Here is a 22,211-nt window from a genome sequence, read left to right on the forward strand (position 1 = left end):
ATGAAGCCTTCCTGGAAATCCACATGCTTCCAAACTGGGTAAGATACCTTGTGACCGATGGGTACCTTCTCCTCTCACAGCAATGTCTTGCTGTTTACATATTTTTCTTCTCCACTGACCCCAGGGCTGGAGCCTTGTGACTTGTGTTTTCTCCCTCTGCTAACAGAGCGCTTGCATAATCAGACTCAAATTAGACTTGTTGAATAAGTGATGAACAAATGAGCAAATACCCACTCTGTACCCCCTCCTAGGGTCCAGCTACTTGACTCCTGGGCCCAGAGGTTTCCAGGTCCAAAAAGGAGGGTTCCTACCAGAGTTTCTCTTAGGGCCCTGACCCCACCTTGGCAGCTACCCTTTCCCCTCCCCAGGTTAACTGAAGTTTCAAGATCAAGGGGAAACTTTTGCCAGTACAATGAGGGAACCTAGAGAGGTAGGGCAGGGCAGGAGATTTGCATCCACCCAAGCCTAGGGTGGGGAGACAAAGAGAAGCAAGTCATGTCGTCTCTGGACGCAGAGCGTGTGGGCTGCCTGGCCCCTTTCTCTTCTTATTTTAGTTGCATTCTCCGCCCTCCACCTCTGAGTCATGCTGACAACTTCCCTCCCTACCTCCAGCCTCCTGTGCCCCTCTCTGTTTACTTGCTTTCTTGGCACCTTGGTCCAGCTGTTTCCCTGGCGGCTCAGACGCTCCGATGTCCATGTCTGACCTTCCAGTCATGACCAGGACCAGGATTTTCCTCCTCCTGTTGATGGGTAAGCTGAGAGTCACGACGAAGGGGGAGGAGGGGATGGGGGTCCAGGTAGGGAGAGAGCTGAGAATGCATGCTTTGGACTCAGACATTAGGGGAGGGATCTGGAGTTATACCGGGTTTGGGATCTAGAGTTTGTGGAGGTTGAGAGGATACTGAACCAATTTTAGGGAAGGTCAAGAGATGCTGGAAGAGAGGCCAGTTGCCTGGACAATCCAAAAGTTTTTCAAGTAGGCAGAACGAGTCAATCTTATACTCTGTCCACTGCATCCATTTGGCCCCAAGATTTCCTGGATTCTTCCTCATAGGAGCCCAGGGGGAGGGGTGGGGAAGGAGCGTCTTTAGAGCTTGGGTGTTGCTCTGTGGAAATGAAGAACTGAAACTTGCTAGCAGACCAGTGGGTGAACAGCTATCTCTGGACCATCTGAAGGAGAGAAGCAGGGCTGAGCCTGAGGGTCCAGAAGACCAGGAGATGCTGGGGCATTGCGCCTGGAGGGGACAGTGGGGGAGGGGGCTGGGGGCCAGGGAGATGGAGCAGAAGGGAGACCCTTCACCAAAGTGTGTCTCCTCACCCTCCTCCCCAGCCCTGGCTTCCTCTTTCTGCTTCAACTTGGACATAGACCAGCCAACAACCTTCCATGTGAACAGCGCTGGGTTTGGATACAGCGTGGTCCAGTATGCCAACTGGTGAGGACTGTGTGGTGTCTGGTCTTTGGCTCTCATCTACTCCTCCCCTGTCCCTCCCCACATCCCTCTCTTTATTCACAAACTCTCCTCTGTCTGCCATGGCAATTCCCCCCAAGGCTATGAAGAGTTGGACTGAAAGAAGGGCCATCTTGCCATCTCGAGGACCCCAGCTAACTTTATTTATTTCTTAAGCAATTACGAAGTGCCAGGCACCCTTTTGTGGGCACTGATTGCGTCCTCACAGCAACCTTATGATGTAGGAATCCATCACTCAACAAATGTTTATTGAGCATCTATTACTAAATGTCTCAGGAGCCAGGCATACACCAGAGCATAAAAGAGACAAAAATCTCTCCCATGCGGAATTTAAATTGTTATTAACCTCCACTTTACAGATGAGGAAATTGAGTCTCAGAGAGGGGAAACAAACTGGTCAAGTGGCAGTCTGGCTCTGGCATCCACACTCTTAGCTGCCGTGTTCTTTTCTCCCCCCAGGCTGGTGGTTGGAGCCCCCCAGGAGATAAAGGCTGCCAATCAAACAGGCGGCCTCTACCAGTGTGACTACAGCATGGGCAAGTGTGAACCCATCCTCCTGCCGGGTGAGTCACTGCCCCTGGCTGAGACCCAGGTCCAGGATCCCGTGCTCTGGGGGCCTGTGGAGAGCACAGGAGACCCACTTCCTGGCTTCAGCTCTGTCTGCAGACCCTTACCCTCAGACAGGCTCCCTGACCCACTCCCCTCCCAACGTACCCCTGCACCCCCATAACTCCATCAAGACCTGAGAGCCCCCTTCACCTGTCAGACCCCCTAATCTCCCAGAGGTGAGGTGCTCCCTGCCTCCTCTGTCCTGAGGGTGACCATGCACACATCTGTACCTTCAGTGCCTCCAGAGGCTGTGAACATGTCCCTGGGCCTGTCCATGGTGGCCACCACCAGCCCCTTTCGGCTGCTGGTGAGTTGCCCTGGGTCACGGGAGCATCCTGAGGGAAAGAGTGGGGACCTGGGGCTGCTGGTGCTGGGGGTCCCGTGAAGGGTGAAGGTGCTGGGATGGGAGGGTGGGACAGAAGCAGGGGCAACCCCTCCCACCAGGCCCCTCTGTCCACAGGCCTGTGGCCCCACCGTGCACCATGCATGCAGGGAGAACATGCACTTGACCGGGTTTTGCTTCCTGTTGGCCTCCCCGTCCTGGCAGGCCCAGAGGATCCCGGCTGCCCTGCAGGGTGAGTGTTTGGGGCCACTGAGTCCTTCGAGGTACCTATACACATCTGACTCGGGTTTGCAGTGGAGCCAGAGACACCCCAAAGTGGGTAAAAAAGAGGGATGCAGAAAAAAAATTTACTGGATGGTATTGTGGTTCCAAACATGGGCTGGAGGGGTCATCGCCTGCTTTTACACCTGCCCCATCACTGTCCCACTGCAGGACCTTTCCTAGGACCTTTCCCTCTCTGAGCTTCAGTTTCTTCATCTGCCTGTGGGATAATATCACACCCAACACTGAGAGTAACGTACAATGATCCTCCGCCAGGGTTTAGCACAGTGCCTGGCACGTGGTGAGGGCTCAATTAATGCCAGCTGCAAGAATTTTTAGAGTGAAGGGCATTTATTTTCACACAATGCACCCTGCAGCATAGCCAATTAGTTCATGCAGCAGGCTGGGAAAGGGTGATGTGGGTGCAGGCAGTCTGAGTAGTGTGTATGCATGTGTGTGGATGAGTATATGTGTATGTGTGTATGTATGTGTATGTGTATGAGTGTGTGATGTATGTATACATGTATATGTGTGTGTTGTGTTATATATGTGTGTGTGTAGTGTATGTGTGTATATGTATGTGTGTGTGTGTGCGTGTGTGTGTGCATGTTGAGGCACAGGGCCCAGCTTCCCTGGTGCTGACAGGGAAGGGGGATGAAGAGGTGGAACAGTGAGCTTTTCAGACCCCCCTGGGGCAGGCCGAGGCCCCTCCCTGGTTTCACATTCACACTCAAGCCGTTGGGGAGACTGACGTCTGGGGCCCTGATTGGGGTGCCCCTCCCAGCACCTCCTAGGTTCTAGATTCATCCACAGGTGCCTGGGCTACCATCAGGACACCCCTCTGTCTGATGGGAAGCCTTGGGGGCAGAAGGGGGCAGCTGGGAGCTAGATAGGAATCCCCCTGAGCAGGCCAAGCCGGGAGAGCTTCCGCTTCTGAGGACAGATTCTTCTCTCGCTCTGAGGAGAGTGGGGTCCAGATTGCAGCCGAGGACAGCACAGGACCAGTGTGCCGCTGTTGCCAGGGATGACATTAAAAATATTTAACAAAAGTACAGTTTGGTGCTGACCAGCTTGGGGTATACCCGGGCCAGGGGCTGGAGCAAGGTCCTTTTAGTGCTGGATGGTGGGCATGTTGGGGGAGAAGGTGCGGTAGGGTCAGGGGGCGGGGCACGGACAGCCGAGGAAGAAGGAGGGGCCCCCAGCCTCTCACCATCTGGATTGGAGGAATTGTTACTTTTTTATCAACCAGGTGTGAGCAGCTGAATCACAGATGTGTCCTCTTTAGAGACTTCAGGAGACCAAAGGGCCCTGCTCTAGGCAGGACTTAGGGCAGCCCCTGGGAGGGTGGGTTCTCGTGGCCAGGAGACCTGGACTTTGGGAGTGTCCCTCGGGGGACTGGTGCCACCTCCTTCTCCAGAGTGCCCGAGGCAGGAGCAGGACATTGCCTTCCTGATCGATGGTTCAGGCAGCATCTCCTCCACCGATTTTGCCAAAATGCTGAACTTCGTGAAGGCTATGATGAGGCAGTTCCAGAGTCCCAGCTCCCAGGTGTGTCTCCGGGGAGGGAAGGAAAGGGCGCAGCCACCCCCTCGCCCTCCCCTCCCCGGGGGAAGCTTGTGGGAGGAACCCCAGGGTTCTGGTGCCTTGGCCCGGCCCCCAGCCCTGCGTGGTTCTCCCAGTTCTCCCTGGTGCAGTTCTCCCACAAGTTCCGGGTGCACTTCACTTTCAAAGCCTTCGCAGCCAGCTCAAACCCACTAAGCCTGCTGAACTCCGTACAGAAGCTGAGTGGGTACACGTACACGGCCACAGCCATCAGGATGGTCACGTGAGTCCTGACTCCTCCCAGGTCTTCCCCCAGAGCATCTGGGTCTTCCTTTGGGCCGCATCTGTCTCCAAGAGGAAGGGAGAGATGGGTACTGGAGTTCAGCCTGTGGTCTCCCCACCAAGCCGGGGGCCTCTGGGTGGGACGGGGGCATCACAGAGGAAGCGGCATCTCCTTGTTCTCACAAAGGCATCAGAGGCTAAGCAGCAGCTCTGTTCACTGACCTCTGGACCCTCATCTTCTCTGACAGAGAACAGCTGTTCAGTGCCTTATATGGGGCCCGAAAAGATGCCTCCAAAATCCTCATCGTCATCACTGACGGGCAGAAACAATATGACCCTCTGGATTACAAGGATGTCATTCCCAGTGCTGAGGCTGCTGGCATCATCCGCTATGCAATTGGGGTAGGATGTGGGGATGCCCTCCCACTGCTTCCTCCCCTCTCGTCCTCTTAAGCCACCTTCCCTTTCAAGGACAGAAACCCCAGCTCTCTCAGCTTCTACTTCAGGATGAAAACTCTGGGTTCCAGCCTGGGGTATCCTCATCCTTTCCCTAAGCTCCTTGCTGAGGCTGCCTGGGCCTCATTTTTCTTGCCTGTACACTGGGTGTAATAATATTAACCTTGCAGGGTTATTGGAGGATCCCAGCATCCATCAGGCATATTATAGTTATGATTATTTTCACTGAATTGGTCTTTGCTGGGAACAGGTGGGATTGGCTTTTCAAAATACACATTCCTGGCAAGAATTAAAGGACATCGCATCGAAGCCCTCCCATGAACATATATTTAAAGTGGAGAACTTTGATGCTTTGAGAGACATTCAAAACCAACTGAAAGAGAAGATCTTTGCCATTGAGGGTAAGTCAGAGATGGAACTACTCACTTCAGAAGCCCTCAACCATAAATGTTTTTCCTTCTAGAACCTGGACCCCTATGTCATGGGCCAGTCTTTCCCTTTGGGTATTAGTCTCCAACATGTGATCCTCTTAAAGCTGAGATCTTTCTTGAACCTGGCAAAGCCTATCTTTCCCCATGGATCCTAGGTGTCATGCCTTTCCCTAGGTACGCAGACCATAAGCAGCAGTTCCTTCGAACTGGAGATGTCCCAGGAGGGCTTCAGTGCTGTGTTCATGCCTGTGAGTGGGGCCCCTTTCAGGCCACTGATGTAGGGTGAGGCAGAGATGGGAGGAGGGAAGGCAAGAGTGGGTATCAGGCGAGTGGGCGGAACCATCGGCAGGCATTGTTTTGGAATAGGCTGTCTTCTTCTTCTTCCCACCTGCTCTGGAATCCTTTCCTCCCAGGATGGACCAGTTCTGGGGGCTGTGGGGAGCTTCAGCTGGTCTGGAGGTGCCTTCCTGTACCCCCCAAATAGGAGCCCCACCTTCATCAACATGTCTCAGGAGCACGCGGACATGAGGGACTCTTACCTGGGTGAAGCAAGGCTGTGGTCGGAGGGCCGGGCGGGAGACGGGCTGCCTGGGAAGGGCAGGGGCCCGGGGGTGGGGAGTGGAAGCCTCTGTGCTGAGGCCCGGTCCCTTCAGGTTACTCCACAGAGCTGGCCGTTTGGAAGGGGGTACACAGCCTGGTCCTGGGGGCCCCCCGCCATCAGCACACCGGGAAGGTTGTCATCTTCACCCAGGTGTCCGGGCAATGGAGGCCGAAGGCTGAAGTCACAGGGACCCAGGTTGGGTGTGGAGGAGGGTCTCCAGGGCAGAGAGGGAGAGGAAGGGGGTGTGGGGCCCAGCAGGGAGGGGCCGGTATCTGGGGAGAGGCGGGACCTGGCCCAGAGCGGGTGCAGGGGTAGGCAGGATGACTCCACGCTCTGCACTTCAGATCGGCTCCTACTTCGGGGCCTCCCTCAGCTCCGTGGATGTGGACAGAGATGGCAGCTCCGACCTGGTCCTCATCGGGGCCCCCCATTACTATGAGCAGAGCCGAGGGGGGCAGGTGTCCGTGTGCCCCTTGCCTCAAGCGGTGAGTGGCTGATGAGACCCGGGCTGGGTGGGGTCTGGGTGTGGAGGGGTCGCCTGGGTTGAGCCCTGACACTGTTTTTGTTCTGCAGAGGGCTAAGTGGCAGTGTGGTGCTGTCCTGCGAGGGGAGCAAGGCCACCTCTGGGCCCGCTTTGGGGCAGCTCTGACGGTGCTGGGGGATGTGAACGGGGACAGGCTGAGGGACGTGGCCATCGGGGCCCCGGGAGAGCAGGAGAACCGGGGTGCTGTCTACCTGTTTCACGGAACCTCGGGACTGGGCATCAGCCCCGCCCACAGCCAGGTGAGGCCCAGTAACTGTCGCAGTTGCCACAGCAACCTCCTCCAGGCTTTTCCCTGTCTTTGACACTGCTGCCTGGAAAATTCTTTTTTCTCTTATCTTATCTCTTTTGTCCAGCACTGAGCACCTAGTAGACAGCAAGCAAAATCTGTGGAATTTGAGAAATGGAAACATTGATACATTCCCTTCTTTGCATGGTGACTTGATACTTGAGTGGGTTCTCCACCCAAGCCTTTTAGTCCCCCAGCAGTTTTACACTGTACATAGGCCAAGCATTAGCAAACGCATTTTAGAGATGAAATCTGGGGCATGGAGAAGATAAGTGCCTTGACTTTTCCAAGGTTTATAGTGGATCGAGAATGATGAAGAGGGAGGTTCCAACCTCCTGACTCTAACCCAATGCTCCGTCACTTGGAGCCTCCCTTTGCCAGTCAGTTTAGTTCTGGTGGCCTCAGTCTGCCTGTCCACTCACCCCTTCATCTCCCTGGATGCCATGACTTTATTCTCTCCTGCCATCAGTAATCCTGCCAAATGCCCATAGGCAGGAGCCTTTCACCCAAGGGGGCAGGGTTCCCTGAGAAGGGAGGGCTACTTCCCCTGGCAAAAGTTAAGGAAGCCCCAATTAAAAAATAAGGAAAGGACCTGAAAAGACTTTTCTTCAAAGATGACATACAAAGGACGAATACGCACATGAAAAGATGTTCAACATACTTAGTTACCAGTCATCAGGAAATCAAAACCACTTCACATCCACTAGGATGGCTAGACTCAGACAGACAGATGACAAGTGTTGGTGAGGGTGCGGAATACCTGGCACTCTCATCCACTGCTGGTGGGAATGTAAAATGATGCAGCTACTTTGGAAAACAACTCCTCAAAAGGTTAAACACAGAGTTACTCTATGACCTGGCAGTTCCACCCAAGAGAATTAAAAACATGACCACACCAAAAAGGTTATACGTGATTGTTTATATTAGCATTATTTATAATAATCAAAAGGTGGAAATAACCCAAATGCCCATCAACTGATGGAACAGATAAATAAAATGTGGTATACCCATACAATGGAATATTATTCAGCCATGAAAGGAACGAAACACTGACACATGCTACAACATGGATGAACCTTGAAAACATTATGCTAAGTGAAAGAAGCCAGACCCAAAGGACCACATATTGTATGATTCTATTTACATGAAATGTCCAGAATAGGTAAATCCATAAAGACAGAAAGTAGATTAGTGGTTGTCAGGGGCTGGGGTGTAGAGGAAAATGAGGGACATGGGGATGACATGGTGGTGAGATCAGTTCTCCTGTGCACAAGGCTGTCTGGCTGTGTTTGTACTATTTCTACCCCCTCTTCCTTGGTAATTGGTAAATTTCTCTTTCATTTTATTATTACTACTCTCAATGTCTGCCAGTCCCATCAATGCCCAGAGATTTAAAGGGCATATTCTTAAAGGGACTGGTCGTTACAGGAGCCATGGAAATAAAAGGGGAGGGACCCACAGGGCAGGTGGTCCAGGAGCGTAGAATCTGCATATGGGTGCAGCCCCTCCCCATCCCGACCTGGTCCCACCTTGCCTTCTGAAGAGACAGGGTGGCTACGGAGAGCAAAAAAGGGTCTTGGACATGAGGTCAGAGAGTCTGATTTCAAGTCTGGAATTGGCCTCTTAAAGGCCCTATGGCCTTGGCACCATCTGCAATGTGGTGGGTAGGGCTGGAGCCCTGATACTCATAATAGTAAGTTACTGACTAGTGACCATACGTCAGGTGTGGTTCTAAGAACTCCATGAATTAATTCATTTAATTCTCTGAGGTGTTATTATCCCAGCTGAGGGATAAGGAAACTGAGGCACAGAAAGACTGACTCCTGGCCTAAGGTCCCATGGTTCATAAGTGAAGGAGCCAAAATCAGAACCCAAGACTAACTAGCTGAGTGAGTGAACAAAACTCAGGTCACCAGGCCAGTCTTTCCATCTCCACTTCTTCATTTATGTCCTAGAAATCTTCCCTTGTCTCTAGTCACCATTTTCCCATGCCCACCTCTCTCTTTAGGCACTTCTTGGAGATGTCTCTTTACTGCTCACCCCTTCGTTCTATCTCCCATACCCCCAGCTCCCTGCTCCTCTCGTTCTTCTGTTCAACTTGTTTCCATCACCCCCCAACCTGACTTGCCTCTCCCTCTCTGGCCAGCGGATCACAGGCGCCCAGTTCTCCCCCGGCCTCCAGTATTTCGGGCAGTCGCTGAGCGGGGGTCAGGACCTCACCATGGATGGACTGGTGGACTTGGCTGTGGGGGCCTGGGGGCACGCGCTGCTGCTCAGGTGAGAACAGCCTTCCCCAGACACTCCCCGGGTGGTCCTGGGTCTGCCTAGGACACCAGCCTCCCTACCTGCCCTCCCAGGTTGTCCTCCCAGGACCAAGGGCCTGTCCTCAGCTCAGTGTTCTGCCCGCAGGACCAGACCTGTGCTTAGGGTGTGGGCAAACCTCCGCATCACACCTCCAGAGATCACCAGGTCTGTGTATGAGTGCCACCAGCAGCTGGCCTTTGCCCAGTCTCTGGGTGAGGCCATTGTCTGCCTTCGTGTTTCTCAAAGTCCCAAGAACCGGCTGGGTGAGTTATTTCCCCTCTGACTCAGGATGTCCTGACCCTGGGAGTCTCCAAGCCTGGGACTCCTGTCTCCTACCTTGCTCCTTGCCCAGCTGGGAAGTTCCTCACTCTCTCAGCCTTTTCTATCCCCCGCTTTCCCCTACAGCTAACCTCCAAAGCGTTGTGACCTTTGACCTAACCCTTGACCCTGGCCGCCTGAGTCCTCGTGCTGTCTTCGAGGAGACAAGGACTCGGAATCTGACTCGTGTTCGAGACCTGGGTCTGACACAGCACTGCGAGCCTGTGAGGTTGCTCCTGCCGGTGAGGGGGCCTCAGAGTCCTGGGAATAGAGGCAATTCTGAGGCTGGCAGGGGGGCTGGGCAGGGAAAGAACAGGTGTGTTCTGGTCCTCGCTCTGCCCCAGCATGGCACACGGAATACTTGAGGTACTGGACACATGTTGGTGGAGTGAGTGAGTGAATGGATTGATGAGGTTGGCTGCATCTGCCAGAGGCTACACGGCTGGATTTCAGGAAAAAGAGTACGGCTGCTTCAGAGAGCCATGGGGCAGTGGGGATGGGATTCTTTTATCCAACTCCTCCTCTGAGACAGGCCCTGTCCTTGTCACCAGGGACCCCGCAGTGGACGAAACAATCATGCCCAGGGGGAGCTCTGGGGGAAGATCAAAAGTGATCAGATTCCTAAATAATAGATGTCAGGTAGTGATGAAGGCTATGAAGAGAGATAAAGCCGGGGAGAGAACGGAGAGGGTGTCGGGGGGTGTCACCAGGAGCAGTTTGGGGAGACCCTGAGTAGAGTGAGTGAGCCTGTGGGAGGCTGCGGGAAGGATGTTCAAGACCAAGGACAACCACAGCAGAGGTTCTGCACGCAGGATCCTATGGATGAGCATTTATGGGGGGTGGGTAGGTACCGCTGTTGCTCCATTTTACGGATGAGGAGACTGGACCCAGCTAGTGGCTGCGACGGTGCGTTTCTCAGCCAACTGCTCCCTCCAATGTCCATTCTCCAGGCCTGTGTGGAGGACTCGGTGACCCCCATCATCTTGCGTCTCAACTTCTCCCTAGTGGGCAAGCCTGTCTCTGGCTTTGGAAACCTCCAGCCTATGCTGGCAGTGGATGCCCAGAGATACTTCATGACCTCTGTGAGTCCTGGTGCTGGGCTCTTCCAGAGAGGGTGGAGGGTGTGGACTCCAGATCTTGGGGAAAACCCTGTTTTCCCTTCGCTCTCAGCTCCCCTTTGAGAAGAACTGTGGTGCCGATCACGTCTGCCAGGACGACCTCAGCATCTCCTTTGGAGTCTCAGGGTGAGCGTCTAGCCCCTCAGACCTCCCCTGATCCCCCAGCCCCCTTCCTGGAACCTGGAAGTCCTCCCCTGGCTCTCCCTAACATCTCTACCCAGTGCTCTGGACCCAGACATCCTGTCCCGATCTCTCCCCCGCTTTCCTACTCTGTGTTTCATCCCCACACCATTTCCAGCCTCAGTCACAGAATCACCTCCTCCCCTCTACCCCAACACCCAGCTTGAAGACCCTGATTGTGGGGAGTAACCTGGAGATGAACTTGGAAGTGAGAGTGTGGAATGATGGCGAGGACTCCTATGGAACCACAGTCACCTTCTTCTACCCGCTGGGGCTATCTTATCGACGTGTGGCAGGGGGCCAGGTATTGTCCTCTCTGGGGAAGGAAAGGCCGATGGCGGGGGATCAGCAGAGACTCCTGTGTTGGGTTCAAGGCTCAGGCAGGGCTTCCATTGTTTAGCAGCCTCTTGTAAGCCAAGAGGGCTGGGCTGATCGTGGTTGGATTGATGTGGTTGTGTTGGCTGGGGCATGCATTGGCTCATTCTGTGTTCAACTCTAGGCTTGGCATTTTAAGAATGACCATCAGGAATGAGTTCCCAGGAGGCTGCTAATGTGAAGAGAGCAAGGACCCTGCCTTACATTTCTTTGTAGTCCACATCGTATCAATATTCCTCTTTTAAAGGAAAACATATCTCGGCCTTCAAATACTTTATTTTATTTTATTTTTTTAACATCTTTATTGGAGTATAATTGCTTTACAATGGGTGTTAGTTTCTGCTTTATAACAAAGTGAATCAGTTATACATATACATACATCCCCATATCTCCTCCCTCTTGAGTCTCCCTCCCACCATCCCTATCCCACCCCTCTAGGTGGTCACAAAGCACCGAGCTGATCTCCCTGTGCTATGCAGCTGCTTCCCACTAGCTATCTATTTTAAAATTGGTAATATATATATAAGTCCATGCCACTCTCTCACTTCATCCCAGCTTACCCTTCCCCCTCTCTGTGTCCTCAAGTCCATTCTCTACATCTGCGTCTTTATTCCTGTCCTGCCTCTAGGTTCTTCATAACCACTTTTTGTTTTTTTAGATTCCATATATATGTGTTAGCACACAGTATTTGTTTTTCTCTTTCTGACTTACTTCACTCTGTATGACAGACTCTAGGTCCATCCGCCTCACTGCAAATAACTCAATTTTGTTTCTTTTTATGGCTGAGTAATATTCCATTGTACATATGTGCCACATCTTCTTTATCCATTCATCTGTCGATGGACACTTAGGTTGCTTCCATGTCCTGGCTATTGTAAATAGTGCTGCAATGAACATTGTGGTACATGACTCTTTTTGAATTATGGTTTTCTCAGGGTATATGCCCAGTAGTGGGATTGCTAGGTCGTATGGTAGTTCTATTTTTAGTTTTTTAAGGAACCTCCATACTGTTCTCCATAGTGGCTGTGCAACAGCCCACCAACAGTGCAAGAGGGTTCCCTTTTCTCCACACCCTCTCCAGCATTTATTGTTTGTAGATTTTTTGATGATTCGGCCTTCAAATACTTTAAAACACTGTTCTGGGGAATTCCCTGGTGGTCCAGTGGTTAAGACTCGGTGCTCTCCCTGCCGTGGCCCGGATTCAATCCCTGGTTGGGAAACTAAGATCCCTCAAGCTGTGCAGCGTGGAAAATATAAAATAAAATAAAATAAAATAAAAAAGTAAGTAAAATAAAATAAAATACTGCTCTGTAGAAGAAGGAGTTGGATTTATTGGTTACTCTAGATCAGAGCTTGGCATACTTTTTCTATAAAGGGCTAGATAGTAAATATTTCAGCTTTGTGGACCACAGAGTGTCTTCACATCTTCTCAACTTTGCTGATGTAAGGTGAAAGCAGCCATTGACAATATGTGTATGAATGAGCATGTCAACCTTGACAATATGTGTATGAATTTACTGTGTGCCAATAAAACTTTATTTATAAAAGTTGGTGCTGGGCTGTCATATGGCAATCCCTCTTCTCGAGGACAGAACTAGGACCACAGGGAGTCAAAGAGAAACAGATTTTTAACAAAAATTTTATTATGAAAAATTATGTTAAACATTTACAAAAGAAGAGAGTAGTTCAACAAACCTCCCCCAAAATTATCGCCCAGATTCAACAATTATCAACATTTTACCACATTTATGTCACCTGTTTGTTTTTTCTTTTCCCTTTGCTCAAATATTTTAAAACCAATCCCAGACATCCTGTCATCACACACCTTCTTATTTCACTGTTATGGACAGTAGGGACATCTTACATGACCCCATAGCCATTATCACACCCAATGAAATGAATGATTCCTTGGTATTTAGACCATAATCAAATTTCCTTAATTGTCTCAAAAATATTTTTTAACTGGTTTATTTGAACCAACATCTAAACTAGGTCTGCACGTTATGTTTGGTTGATCTCCCGTGTCTCTCTTAAGCTAGTCTTCCCAATGGGAGCATATTTTGATCAACGCATGAAGAAATACACTAGGAATGGCAAACTCCAGCTGTGTGAGAGGTGAACACCCTATCACTGGAGGTACTTCTAGACACATCAACCAGATGCCATGTGTGGACCTTTGTTGGATATTGTGTTTAAAAATGAACTGTAATGTAACCTTTTTGGAGACCATCTAGGAAGACAGAACATGACCTGGATATTAGCTGATCTTAGGGATCAGCTTTTGTTGAGTATGATTTGTTGAGTCTTGTCTTGTGTTAAAAAATACCCTTGTCTGTTGGTGATACACACTGAAGTCTTTCAAGATGAAAGTATGTGATGTTAGGAATGTGCTTTAAATTAATCAGGAAAAAAAAAAAGAGTGGAGAACAGCTGAATAAAACAAGAGTAGAAAAATGTTGGTAATTTAAGCTGCGTGATGGGGACATGGAGTAGATTTACCTAGTCTCTCCACTTTTGAGTATATTTGAAATGTTCATAGTACAACCTTTTAAAAAGAACCATAAATAAAAAGGAAGAAAAGCAATTATACTCCAATAAAGATATTTTTAAAAAAAAGGAAGAAATGTTAATAAATCTTGGATTTCTACATTAGGAAGAAGTTTGACCAGACAGTGTTTAAAGATTTTTTTTTTTTTTTTAAATGGGGCGGAAGGAAAGAAGCTTTTTATTTATTTTTGGCTGTGTTGGGTCTTCGTTTCTGTGCGAGGGCTTTCTCTAGTTGTGGCAAGCGGGGGCCACTCTTCATCGCGGTGCGCGGGCCTCTCACTGTCGCGGCCTCTCTTGCTGCGGAGCACAGGCTCCAGACGCGCAGGCTCAGTAATTGTGGCTCACGGGCCTAGTTGCTCCGTGGCATGTGGGATCTTCCCAGACCAGGGCTCGAACCCGTGTTCCCTGCATTAGCAGGCAGATTCTCAACCACTGCGCCACCAGGGAAGCCCTTAAAGATTTTTTAAGAAACATAACCTTAAGGTAGATTCCAGGAAACTGTCAGTACTTTATGGAGTCTCGTTGGAACACTAACAAATGCTCACCGGCCTTGGTTCATCTGTGCTTCCTTAAAACCAGCTGCAGTCACGTTCCCTGCGCCTGACCTGTGACAGTGCCCCCACCAGGAGCCAGGGCACCCTCAGCACCCGCTGTAGCATCAACCACCTAATCTTCCGTGAGGGCGCCCAGGTGAGCCTTGCTTCTGCCCACCTCCCTACTCCCCTGCCCCCCTGCCCCGTCCTACTCCTCGGTGACCTCCCCCCACCCCATTCCTACCTCTTCCTCAGATGACCTTCACGGCAACCTTTGATGTCTCCCCCACGGCCATGCTGGGAGACCGGCTGCTTCTTGCAGCCAATGTGAGCAGGTGAGCTGGGCCAGACAGACCCAAGACAGCCCGCAGCCACCTTCTCTAAGACACTTGCCAGCTGGGATCCTCCTCTATTTCCAGTGAGAATAACACCCCCAAGACGAGCAAGACCACCTTCCGGCTGGAGCTCCCGGTGAAGTACGCTGTCTACACCGTGATCAGCAGGTGCCACACCACGACCTCAAAGGGCTCCTCCTCCATCACGCTGTGGGGCTCGGGGAATTCTCACTCTCTGCAGCAGCTGAACATCTGTGATACTGAAGTTTTATCACCACCCTCTCAATCGGTAGACGACACTGCTAGCAGCACTTACTAATCAATCATCGAGTGCTTATTGTGGGTTATTGATGATAATAGTAATTGTGATATTATTATCATTACATCCTACATTTACCGGAGGCTACAGTTCTCAGAAGCCTTTCTTAAAAGCCTCAAGATTGTCCCGGGTTCCCTAAGACATATGACATGTGACCCTGTTTTCAAGGTTCTTACAGCCTTATTGGGGAGCAAGGTCATCCTGATTCAAGGAAGAATCTCATCAGGGGCCTCCCTGTGGTTCTGTATCCTGAGGCTACCTGGGTTTTCAAGGGGGCGAGGGGACGCTAGGCTCTCCTGTCAGGGGAGGCTTCAGCTAAACATTGAAGTGTCCATGGCATTGCGCTTAAGCCTTGGCATCTGGGCAGGACGATTCCTCATCACAAGGAACAGATTTACACTCTGCAGGGCTTTTAGAACCACCCCTCCTCCTTTTCCCAGTCTCCTTTGGGAAGGACAGGGGGAAATGACCTGCTGGCTGCAGAGACTGGGGATCAGGGAAAAGCTGGATGAAAGGGAAAGGGCTTAAATGCTGCCCAAGGAGGGGTACACACGGTGTTTGACACTAAGGTGTCAAGCCAAGGGCTTGAGCAGATACCGTCTTTCAACAAATACCTTCCTAGCATCTGCTATGTTCCAGGCACAGTGCTGTGGTTACTTTCCATAAATTCATTTGTCATTCAGCTAAGATTTATTGAGCCCCTATTATGTGTAATCAACACCAGACATAAGCCCCTGCCTTTGTGAGATCCACACACTCGTGGTGTGAAACAGGCCCACATGGCTTAGCCTGGGTACCTTGCCCTGCTAGTTCTGCCCACGGGCCTCCTTGGGTTACCTCCTTCTGCCCAGGGTTTCACACTCTCCTTCACACCTGCACACTGGGGGCTCTCAGCAGCCCAGGCAGGTGCCAGCTCGGAGCTTGCTTGCTGGTGTGAGCACTGGGGTTATCACGCCTGCTTGCAGGGGACCCACACGCAGGACATGCCATGCCTAGGTGTGTGTGACTCTACACTTGTATTCTGCAGTTGTGACTCTGTGGGTTGGGGCCCCCTCTGGGGAGGGGCCCCCAGGACAAGGCTGAGGTGTTTGAGCCCCTCACAGAGGAGGGATGAGACTTTGGAGTCAGAGTTGGGGTTAGAATTTGAATGGTACAGGTAAAGGGCAGGTATGCAAAGAGTAGAGTGGGGCAGGGGCGTGGGGCAGAAGTGAGAGCAGCCACCCAGCGAGGGGCCAGGCTGGCCACTGGGTCTCCAGAGGGGCCTAGGCAGCCTCAAGGTGTTGTTACACTGAGACCCAGGGAAGAGTCTGTGTTGGGCCCACCCTCACCTCCAAACCTCAGGCCTAGAAAAGATGAGGAGGGAATTCCCCAACGGTCCAGTGGTTGGGACACTGCACTTTCATTGTCGAGGGTGCGGGCTCAATCCCTGGTCGGGGAAATAAGATTCCCACAAGCAAAAAAGAAAGAAAAGCTGAGGAAACAGGAGAGAAGGGCCCCAGGGAAGGCCTCTGGGAGACCAGAAGGGGCAGGTCCAGTAGACATTTGTCAACAGCATCCGTCTGAGGCTCCCTAAACCTTTGTTGTGTCCTACCTGCCCATCCGGCCTCCTCCGTGTCCGTGAAGGCCTGGAAGGAAAACCCAGGCGCAGAGAGGACAGGCCCTGGCCCCCGCTCCCCCCGGGTCAGAGCTCTCAGTCCCTGTCGCCGCACCCCCAGCCCAGCCGCCTTGGCGGTCTCCTCTGTGGGCAGCCTCTGCAAGAACCTTGCACCCAGCTTGAAGCCCAGCCCTGCTCCCTAAACCCTCCCATTACCCCAAGTCAGCCACAGACCTCATTCCAGACCACCCCAGGGGCCTCTGACGACCTGTCCTGTCATGCTCCCAGCCAGAGCCTCCTCAGGAGGCCCTAACAGAACTTCCCATCCGCCCATGCCTCCTCTCCCCTCAGCCATGAACAATCCACCAAGTACCTCAACTTCTCGGCCTCCGAGGAGGAGGAAAGCAGCGGGGCTCAGCACAGATACCAGGCACGTGACGGTGACTCAGGAGCGTGGGCTGGGGCAGGGGCCCAGGAGCCAGAGATTCGGGAGGGATGTGGGGCTCAGCATGACCTTTGCCCTCACTGTCCCCCGTGCAGGTGAACAACCTGGGGCAGAGGGACCTGCCTGTCAGCATTGACTTCTCAGTGCCCGTGGAGCTGAACCGGTTGGCCGTGTGGAAGGATGTGGAGGTCCTCCACCCTCAGGTACTCAAAAACTGTATGGCTCCTCCACTAATGCTCTCTCCCTGGACTCCTTGGTCCTCATGAATCCCTGATGACCCCATCACATGCTTTCTCCCTGTGCCTTTTCCTAGAACCCATCCATTCAGTGCTCTTCAGAGACAACAGTGCCCACAGAGTCCGACTTCCTGACCCACTTTCAGAAGAAGCCTGTCCTGGTGAGAGGGCCCTGGGCTGTCCCCCACTGGAAGCCACACTTCAGAGGAATTTAATTCAGGAATGCATGTTACATTAGATGGATGTCTGCTGAACAGCCTACTTGAGCTCAGATGTGGCTGCCCCCCTCAAATCAGACAGTTGAATGCTGTCTTCTACCTTCAAACCCATCTTTCTCTGGCCTGATGCCACTTCTCTTCCCCAGGACTGCTCCATTGCTGACTGCCTGAGGTTCCGCTGTGACATCCCCTCCTTCGGCGTCCAGGAGGAACTTGACTTCATCCTGAAAGGCAATCTCAACTTCAGCTGGGTCAGCCAGGTGTGTCCCCTCCCAGACTCAGGTGGGGCCTGATGTGTCTGTGCCCACCTAAAGCCAGGGCGTTTCCCTAACCCCAAGCCCTCCCCAGAGCTATTTCCCAGCCTTCCCCCTTCTCTTTTGCAGACACTGCAGAAGAAGGTGTTGGTTGTGAGTGTAGCTGAGATCACGTTCAACAGATCCGTGTATTCCCAGCTTCCAGGACAGGAGGCATTTTTGAGAGCCCAGGTAGTGACCGTGTGGTAGGCAGTGACCAGGCTGGTCAGAGGGCTCCTGATGCTAAATCTGTGATGCTGGATGGGGGGCTTGCAAGCCTGGAGAGAGGAAGGATGGAGGTCCCTGGGCAGGACAATTGTCCCTTAGCCCATGAATCCTTCTGTATCTCACCTCTTGGAGCAGAGCCTGATGAAGAAGGGGAGGGAGTTAAAGGGGACCTGGGAGGAGTCTGGGATAGCAAGAGTCCTGATACTTTCTGATGGGGTCATCTCCACTCCAGATGGAGCTGGTGCTGGAGAAGTATGAGGTCTATAACCCCACCCCCATTATTGTGGGCAGCTCTGTGGGAGGACTGCTGCTGCTGGCTCTCATCACAGCCATACTGTACAAGGTGAGTGTTTTCATCCCACTCCTGACACCACCAGCATTTGGTCCCACACTTTCTACAGTGTAAGAAAGACTCACCATGGAGTCAGGCACACATTCTTCCTAAGTCACTGCATGTGAGAGATCCCTTCCCACCTGTGACATAACCAGTTCCCAGTTGACCCCATGTCCTTCTATCTGATTCTCAAGCCTCCTCTAATCTGTCTCCATTTCTTTTTCACTCTTCTCCACCTCTTTACGTGTTTCCCTTAAACACAAATTAGAACATGAGAGCACAGCCTTGGATTTGATGTTGACACCACCACTGATTCTTTCCTTGACCACTGGCATGTGCTTGATCCATGCTCGGTCTCGGTTTCTCATTCTGAAGGCGGTTCTACCCAGCTCACAGAACTGTGGCAAAGTCTAAATGACACAATTTATATAAAGTTCCTAGTGCAGTGCTGGAACATAGGGGGGTTCCAGAAATGGTGATTGCTCCCCCTCTCCATCATCTCTTTTCCTCTCTTCCACTGGACTTCCTGATTTTCTTCTCCTTCCTCCCCAACAGGTTGGCTTCTTCAAACGTCAGTACAAGGAAATGATGGAGGGAGAAAATGGACAGACTGCGCCAGAAAATGGGACAGGAGACCCACAAGTTGCCCAGTAAGAAACTACCTCCTGCTCTCCTTTGGACCTGCTCTCCCCTGAGAGGTTCCCTGGCCTTCTTACTTTCACCCAAGTCAGGCCTGATGGGGAAGAACATTCCACCTGAGGGAGGCTGGCATCAGGCTGCTTTCTCTCTTTGGGAGGATGCAGTGTGTCTGCACAAAGCACCTTGTCTGGGAAGGGCCATTGGTCTTGTCAAGGCTCCAACTGGAAATCCCAGGACAGGATCCCTGCCGCACCCCCTCCCCGAGAGCTGGACTTGGAATTTCTACCTAGAAATAGATGGACAATAGCCTCAGGCTCCAGTCTCCCTTCATCCACTAACCACCGATGGTCTTCCTAAAATACAGTCCTGAACCAGGCTCTCATCCTCATGCATCTTCAGTGGCTCCCCTTTACTCGCAGTGTAACTTCTAAACTCTCCAGCTTGTGAACCAATACACAGATGTTTCTTACAAACCCTGGGATGTATTGAATGGAACATTGTCTGCATATGGTTAGTGATTGGAGAGCACTTTGAAGTCCTCTATCAGAGATGTGCTGCCCCCAACAAGGTCATTCTTATTATTATGCCACCCATCTCAGCATAACGCTCAAAGTGGTGCCTGGTGCTGACCTGGGAGTCAACACACAGCAGGCCATTCCCTGCCCTGGAGAGATCCCACTGCTGCCACAACCGACGTGCCGGGGCCACATGGATGTTTTAGTTAGAAAAGCAGAAGGGGAGGCAGTTAACCATGTGACTTGAGGTGACATGGTCAACTGTAATCCCTTCTGTCCCAAAACTATCTCCCCCATCCATCATAGGGTCCAAAACCCTTTAGGAGAAGCTTTGGGAACTCAGAAGGACCAATTATGATGAAATTGCCTCAAGCCGGGCTCCATTTAGACTTTATGAGGATTGGGCTTTAGAGTATTATTTCTCAAAAGGTGCTCCACGAACCTCTTGCAGTCTCCAACGGTATCCTAAGTGCTATGTTTTAGAGGAAAAAAAAAAAGCAAGACACAGTTTTAAACCCACGCATCTCACACATCTGAACCTGGTGACTTTCACAGAAATCCTGTTATACCCTTAATAATTGTGTTCCTAAAGCTTGTCCCTGGACTCCAAGGCCTGCAGGGGGCTCTTGTCTAACATGCAGGCAATGGGTGCTATTTTTACATAATTTTCCTTCATGTTTTATTGCTTCCCTTCATTATATTCGCATTTTTTCAGGATTGCTATCTAATTGTATTATATCTCCAAATCAAAAAAAAAGGATCAATGGCTCAAAAATTATTCATTGAAGCATAAAAGTTGTGATTAAATAAATAAAACATAATTGCTGCAACTTAGAATAATGTCATCAAAATCAGTACTGAACGAGTTTCCAGTGCACATTGAGTATAGGGATGCATGAATGCTGGGATGAGTGATTATGAGCCAAAAAATTAAAATCTATCTAGAAAATATACCATCTGAAAATTGGATTTTATTGGGTCAGGTATCTGTTTGTTCCTAGGCTGTTGTCCATTATGAAACTTTGTCAAATCGTACCATGAAACTATTAAAGCTTTTGTGTCATTTTCAAACAAAGTATAATGACCTCTCACATAAAGCAACAGAGGTTTCTTAAAATGACTGCAACATATCACTTTCCCATCTAAAATCTATTAATTTTATCATTGAAGACAGAGAAGACAGAAAAACTCCAGTGGCATAAATCAAAGTTGCTTTGATAGCAAAAGCATGTGCAAGTCACATAATTTCCAAGAAGCTTACAGAACCAGCAGTGAGGTTAATGTCTCCACAGAAGATTGCTTTTGGCTGCAAGTAACAGGAACCCACAGAGTACATAAAGGCATATAAAAGGCCTTCACACAAGAGGTCCAGTAGACCCCTGGCCACTGAGTCTCAAGATCAATTTGCCTTCACGTGAGAGGGGCAACAGTGAACTTTTCAAGTGCTCCCCAAGGCTACCTGCACAGCCCCACCGTATGTCACGGGATGGTAGCCCGAGACCTGTTCCTGTTCTCTTTCCCCACGTTAGTAAAACGGGCCCATTACACTGATGATAGAATATTAACATAGGAAGACTTGCCTCTGCTCAGGACACTCTGCAGACTTTGCTGGAACATGTGTGAGGGAGAGGATGGGTGGTGATCCCACAGAAAATTCAAGGCCCAGGCACTGCCGTAAAGTTTTGGGGAGTCCTTTGTTGGGGTAAGGGGCACACTGTCCCAGAAGCTGTGATGGATGAGGTGCAAGCCTATCCAACCCCTAAGAATGGGAAGGAAGCACAAGTGTCTGTACGATTTGGGGTTTGGAGGACTTGTATTCCTCACCCTGCACAGTGCCTCCGTCCCTTATACTGCCTGATAAAGGAAGGGCACGTGTGGGACTGGGGATCGGAGCAACAAGCCGCCTTTGAGAAGGCAAGACACTAGTGAAGCAGATTAAAGCTCTAGGCATCCCCCAAGCAGGACTACCATTGGAGTCAGATGCGTCTGTGACCCTGGGAGGTATGAGTTCAGCACAGCCTCAGAGACAACAGGAGGCAGTACCCCTAGGATTTTGGTCCCAGTTCTAGAAGGGTGTTGGAACCCAGTAAACCTGCATATAGCACCAGCTCGTAGCAGTGCACACAGCACTCGTCCAAGTGGAGTCTCTCACGGAGGAACAGCAATCATGGTAAGAATCTCCCTTCCTACTGAGGGGCAGGTTGACAACATGTGTCACCGACCCACCTCTGCCATGGCGCTAACTCTCACGTTGACGAAAGGGCTCACCCGTCTGCAGCAGAGGGACACCCCCTGTCCTCCAAATTCTCCTGCCCCTAATCCTGCCCCTGTGGCCTGTAGGGAGGGAGCGGGGAGATGCCTGCTGATGCCTGGTATACAGATGGGTCTGGTTGGGGTGACCCGTCTACAGGGACTGCAGTCACTGTTCAGCCCAACACTGACACCATCTGGAGGGAAACAGGAATGAACCACAGCTACCAGTGGGCTGAACTCAGAGAGGTTTGCCTGGTGATCGCTCATGAGCTCTGGCCGTTAACGCTTTGCACTTACAGTTGGGCTGTTGTAAAGGGATTAACCTTACAGCTTAGAAAATGGGAAGCTGAGGGGCGGATGATCATAAATAAGCACTTGTGGGGTCAGGATATGTGGAAAGACATTTGGATTTACCTGCAAGAGCCTGAGTCAGTCCTCACTGTCCTCCATGTCCCGGCTCAGAGGGCGCCAACACCCTTGGCAACGAGGAAGCTGATGCTGTAGCCCGGATATGAGCCCTAACAACGAACCCTTCAGTTATAGTGCCCTAGTGGGACGGTACATTGCCAAGGATGCTGGACTGCCCTTGAAATACAGTGACTT

The 22,211-nt window shown here is 51.2% G+C and overlaps 1 protein-coding gene across 1 annotated transcript; it reads left to right on the plus strand.

Annotated features, from left to right (window-relative positions):
* Nucleotides 1–713: 713 nt before the first annotated feature.
* On the plus strand, nucleotides 714–18,962 carry ITGAX (integrin subunit alpha X). Its single transcript, XM_061209990.1, has 30 exons — nucleotides 714–750; nucleotides 1,331–1,433; nucleotides 1,929–2,032; nucleotides 2,315–2,385; nucleotides 2,539–2,653; nucleotides 4,100–4,230; nucleotides 4,362–4,507; nucleotides 4,755–4,908; nucleotides 5,213–5,363; nucleotides 5,568–5,641; nucleotides 5,807–5,936; nucleotides 6,047–6,189; nucleotides 6,339–6,479; nucleotides 6,568–6,777; nucleotides 8,971–9,101; nucleotides 9,234–9,391; nucleotides 9,534–9,688; nucleotides 10,397–10,528; nucleotides 10,617–10,690; nucleotides 10,907–11,048; nucleotides 14,246–14,356; nucleotides 14,455–14,534; nucleotides 14,619–14,702; nucleotides 16,799–16,877; nucleotides 16,988–17,095; nucleotides 17,206–17,289; nucleotides 17,493–17,606; nucleotides 17,730–17,831; nucleotides 18,100–18,210; nucleotides 18,757–18,962. The coding sequence occupies exons 1-30, from the start codon at nucleotides 714–716 to the stop codon at nucleotides 18,853–18,855; spliced, it is 3,474 nt and encodes a 1,157-aa protein (XP_061065973.1). The 3' UTR covers nucleotides 18,856–18,962.
* The last annotated feature ends 3,249 nt before the right edge of the window (nucleotides 18,963–22,211 follow it).

This window comes from Eubalaena glacialis, chromosome 13 (assembly GCF_028564815.1).
Source record: "Eubalaena glacialis isolate mEubGla1 chromosome 13, mEubGla1.1.hap2.+ XY, whole genome shotgun sequence".
Taxonomy (NCBI): Eukaryota; Metazoa; Chordata; class Mammalia; order Artiodactyla; family Balaenidae; genus Eubalaena; species Eubalaena glacialis.

Bases quoted from the DNA above. Each gene is read 5' to 3' on its own strand.
- ITGAX (XM_061209990.1), top strand. From the start codon at position 714: ATGACCAGGACCAGGATTTTCCTCCTCCTGTTGATGG. The intron at 4,231-4,361 runs GTGTGTCTCCGG...TGGTTCTCCCAG, and splicing joins TCCAGAGTCCCAGCTCCCAG to TTCTCCCTGGTGCAGTTCTC. The intron at 17,607-17,729 runs GTGTGTCCCCTC...TCTCTTTTGCAG, and splicing joins ACTTCAGCTGGGTCAGCCAG to ACACTGCAGAAGAAGGTGTT.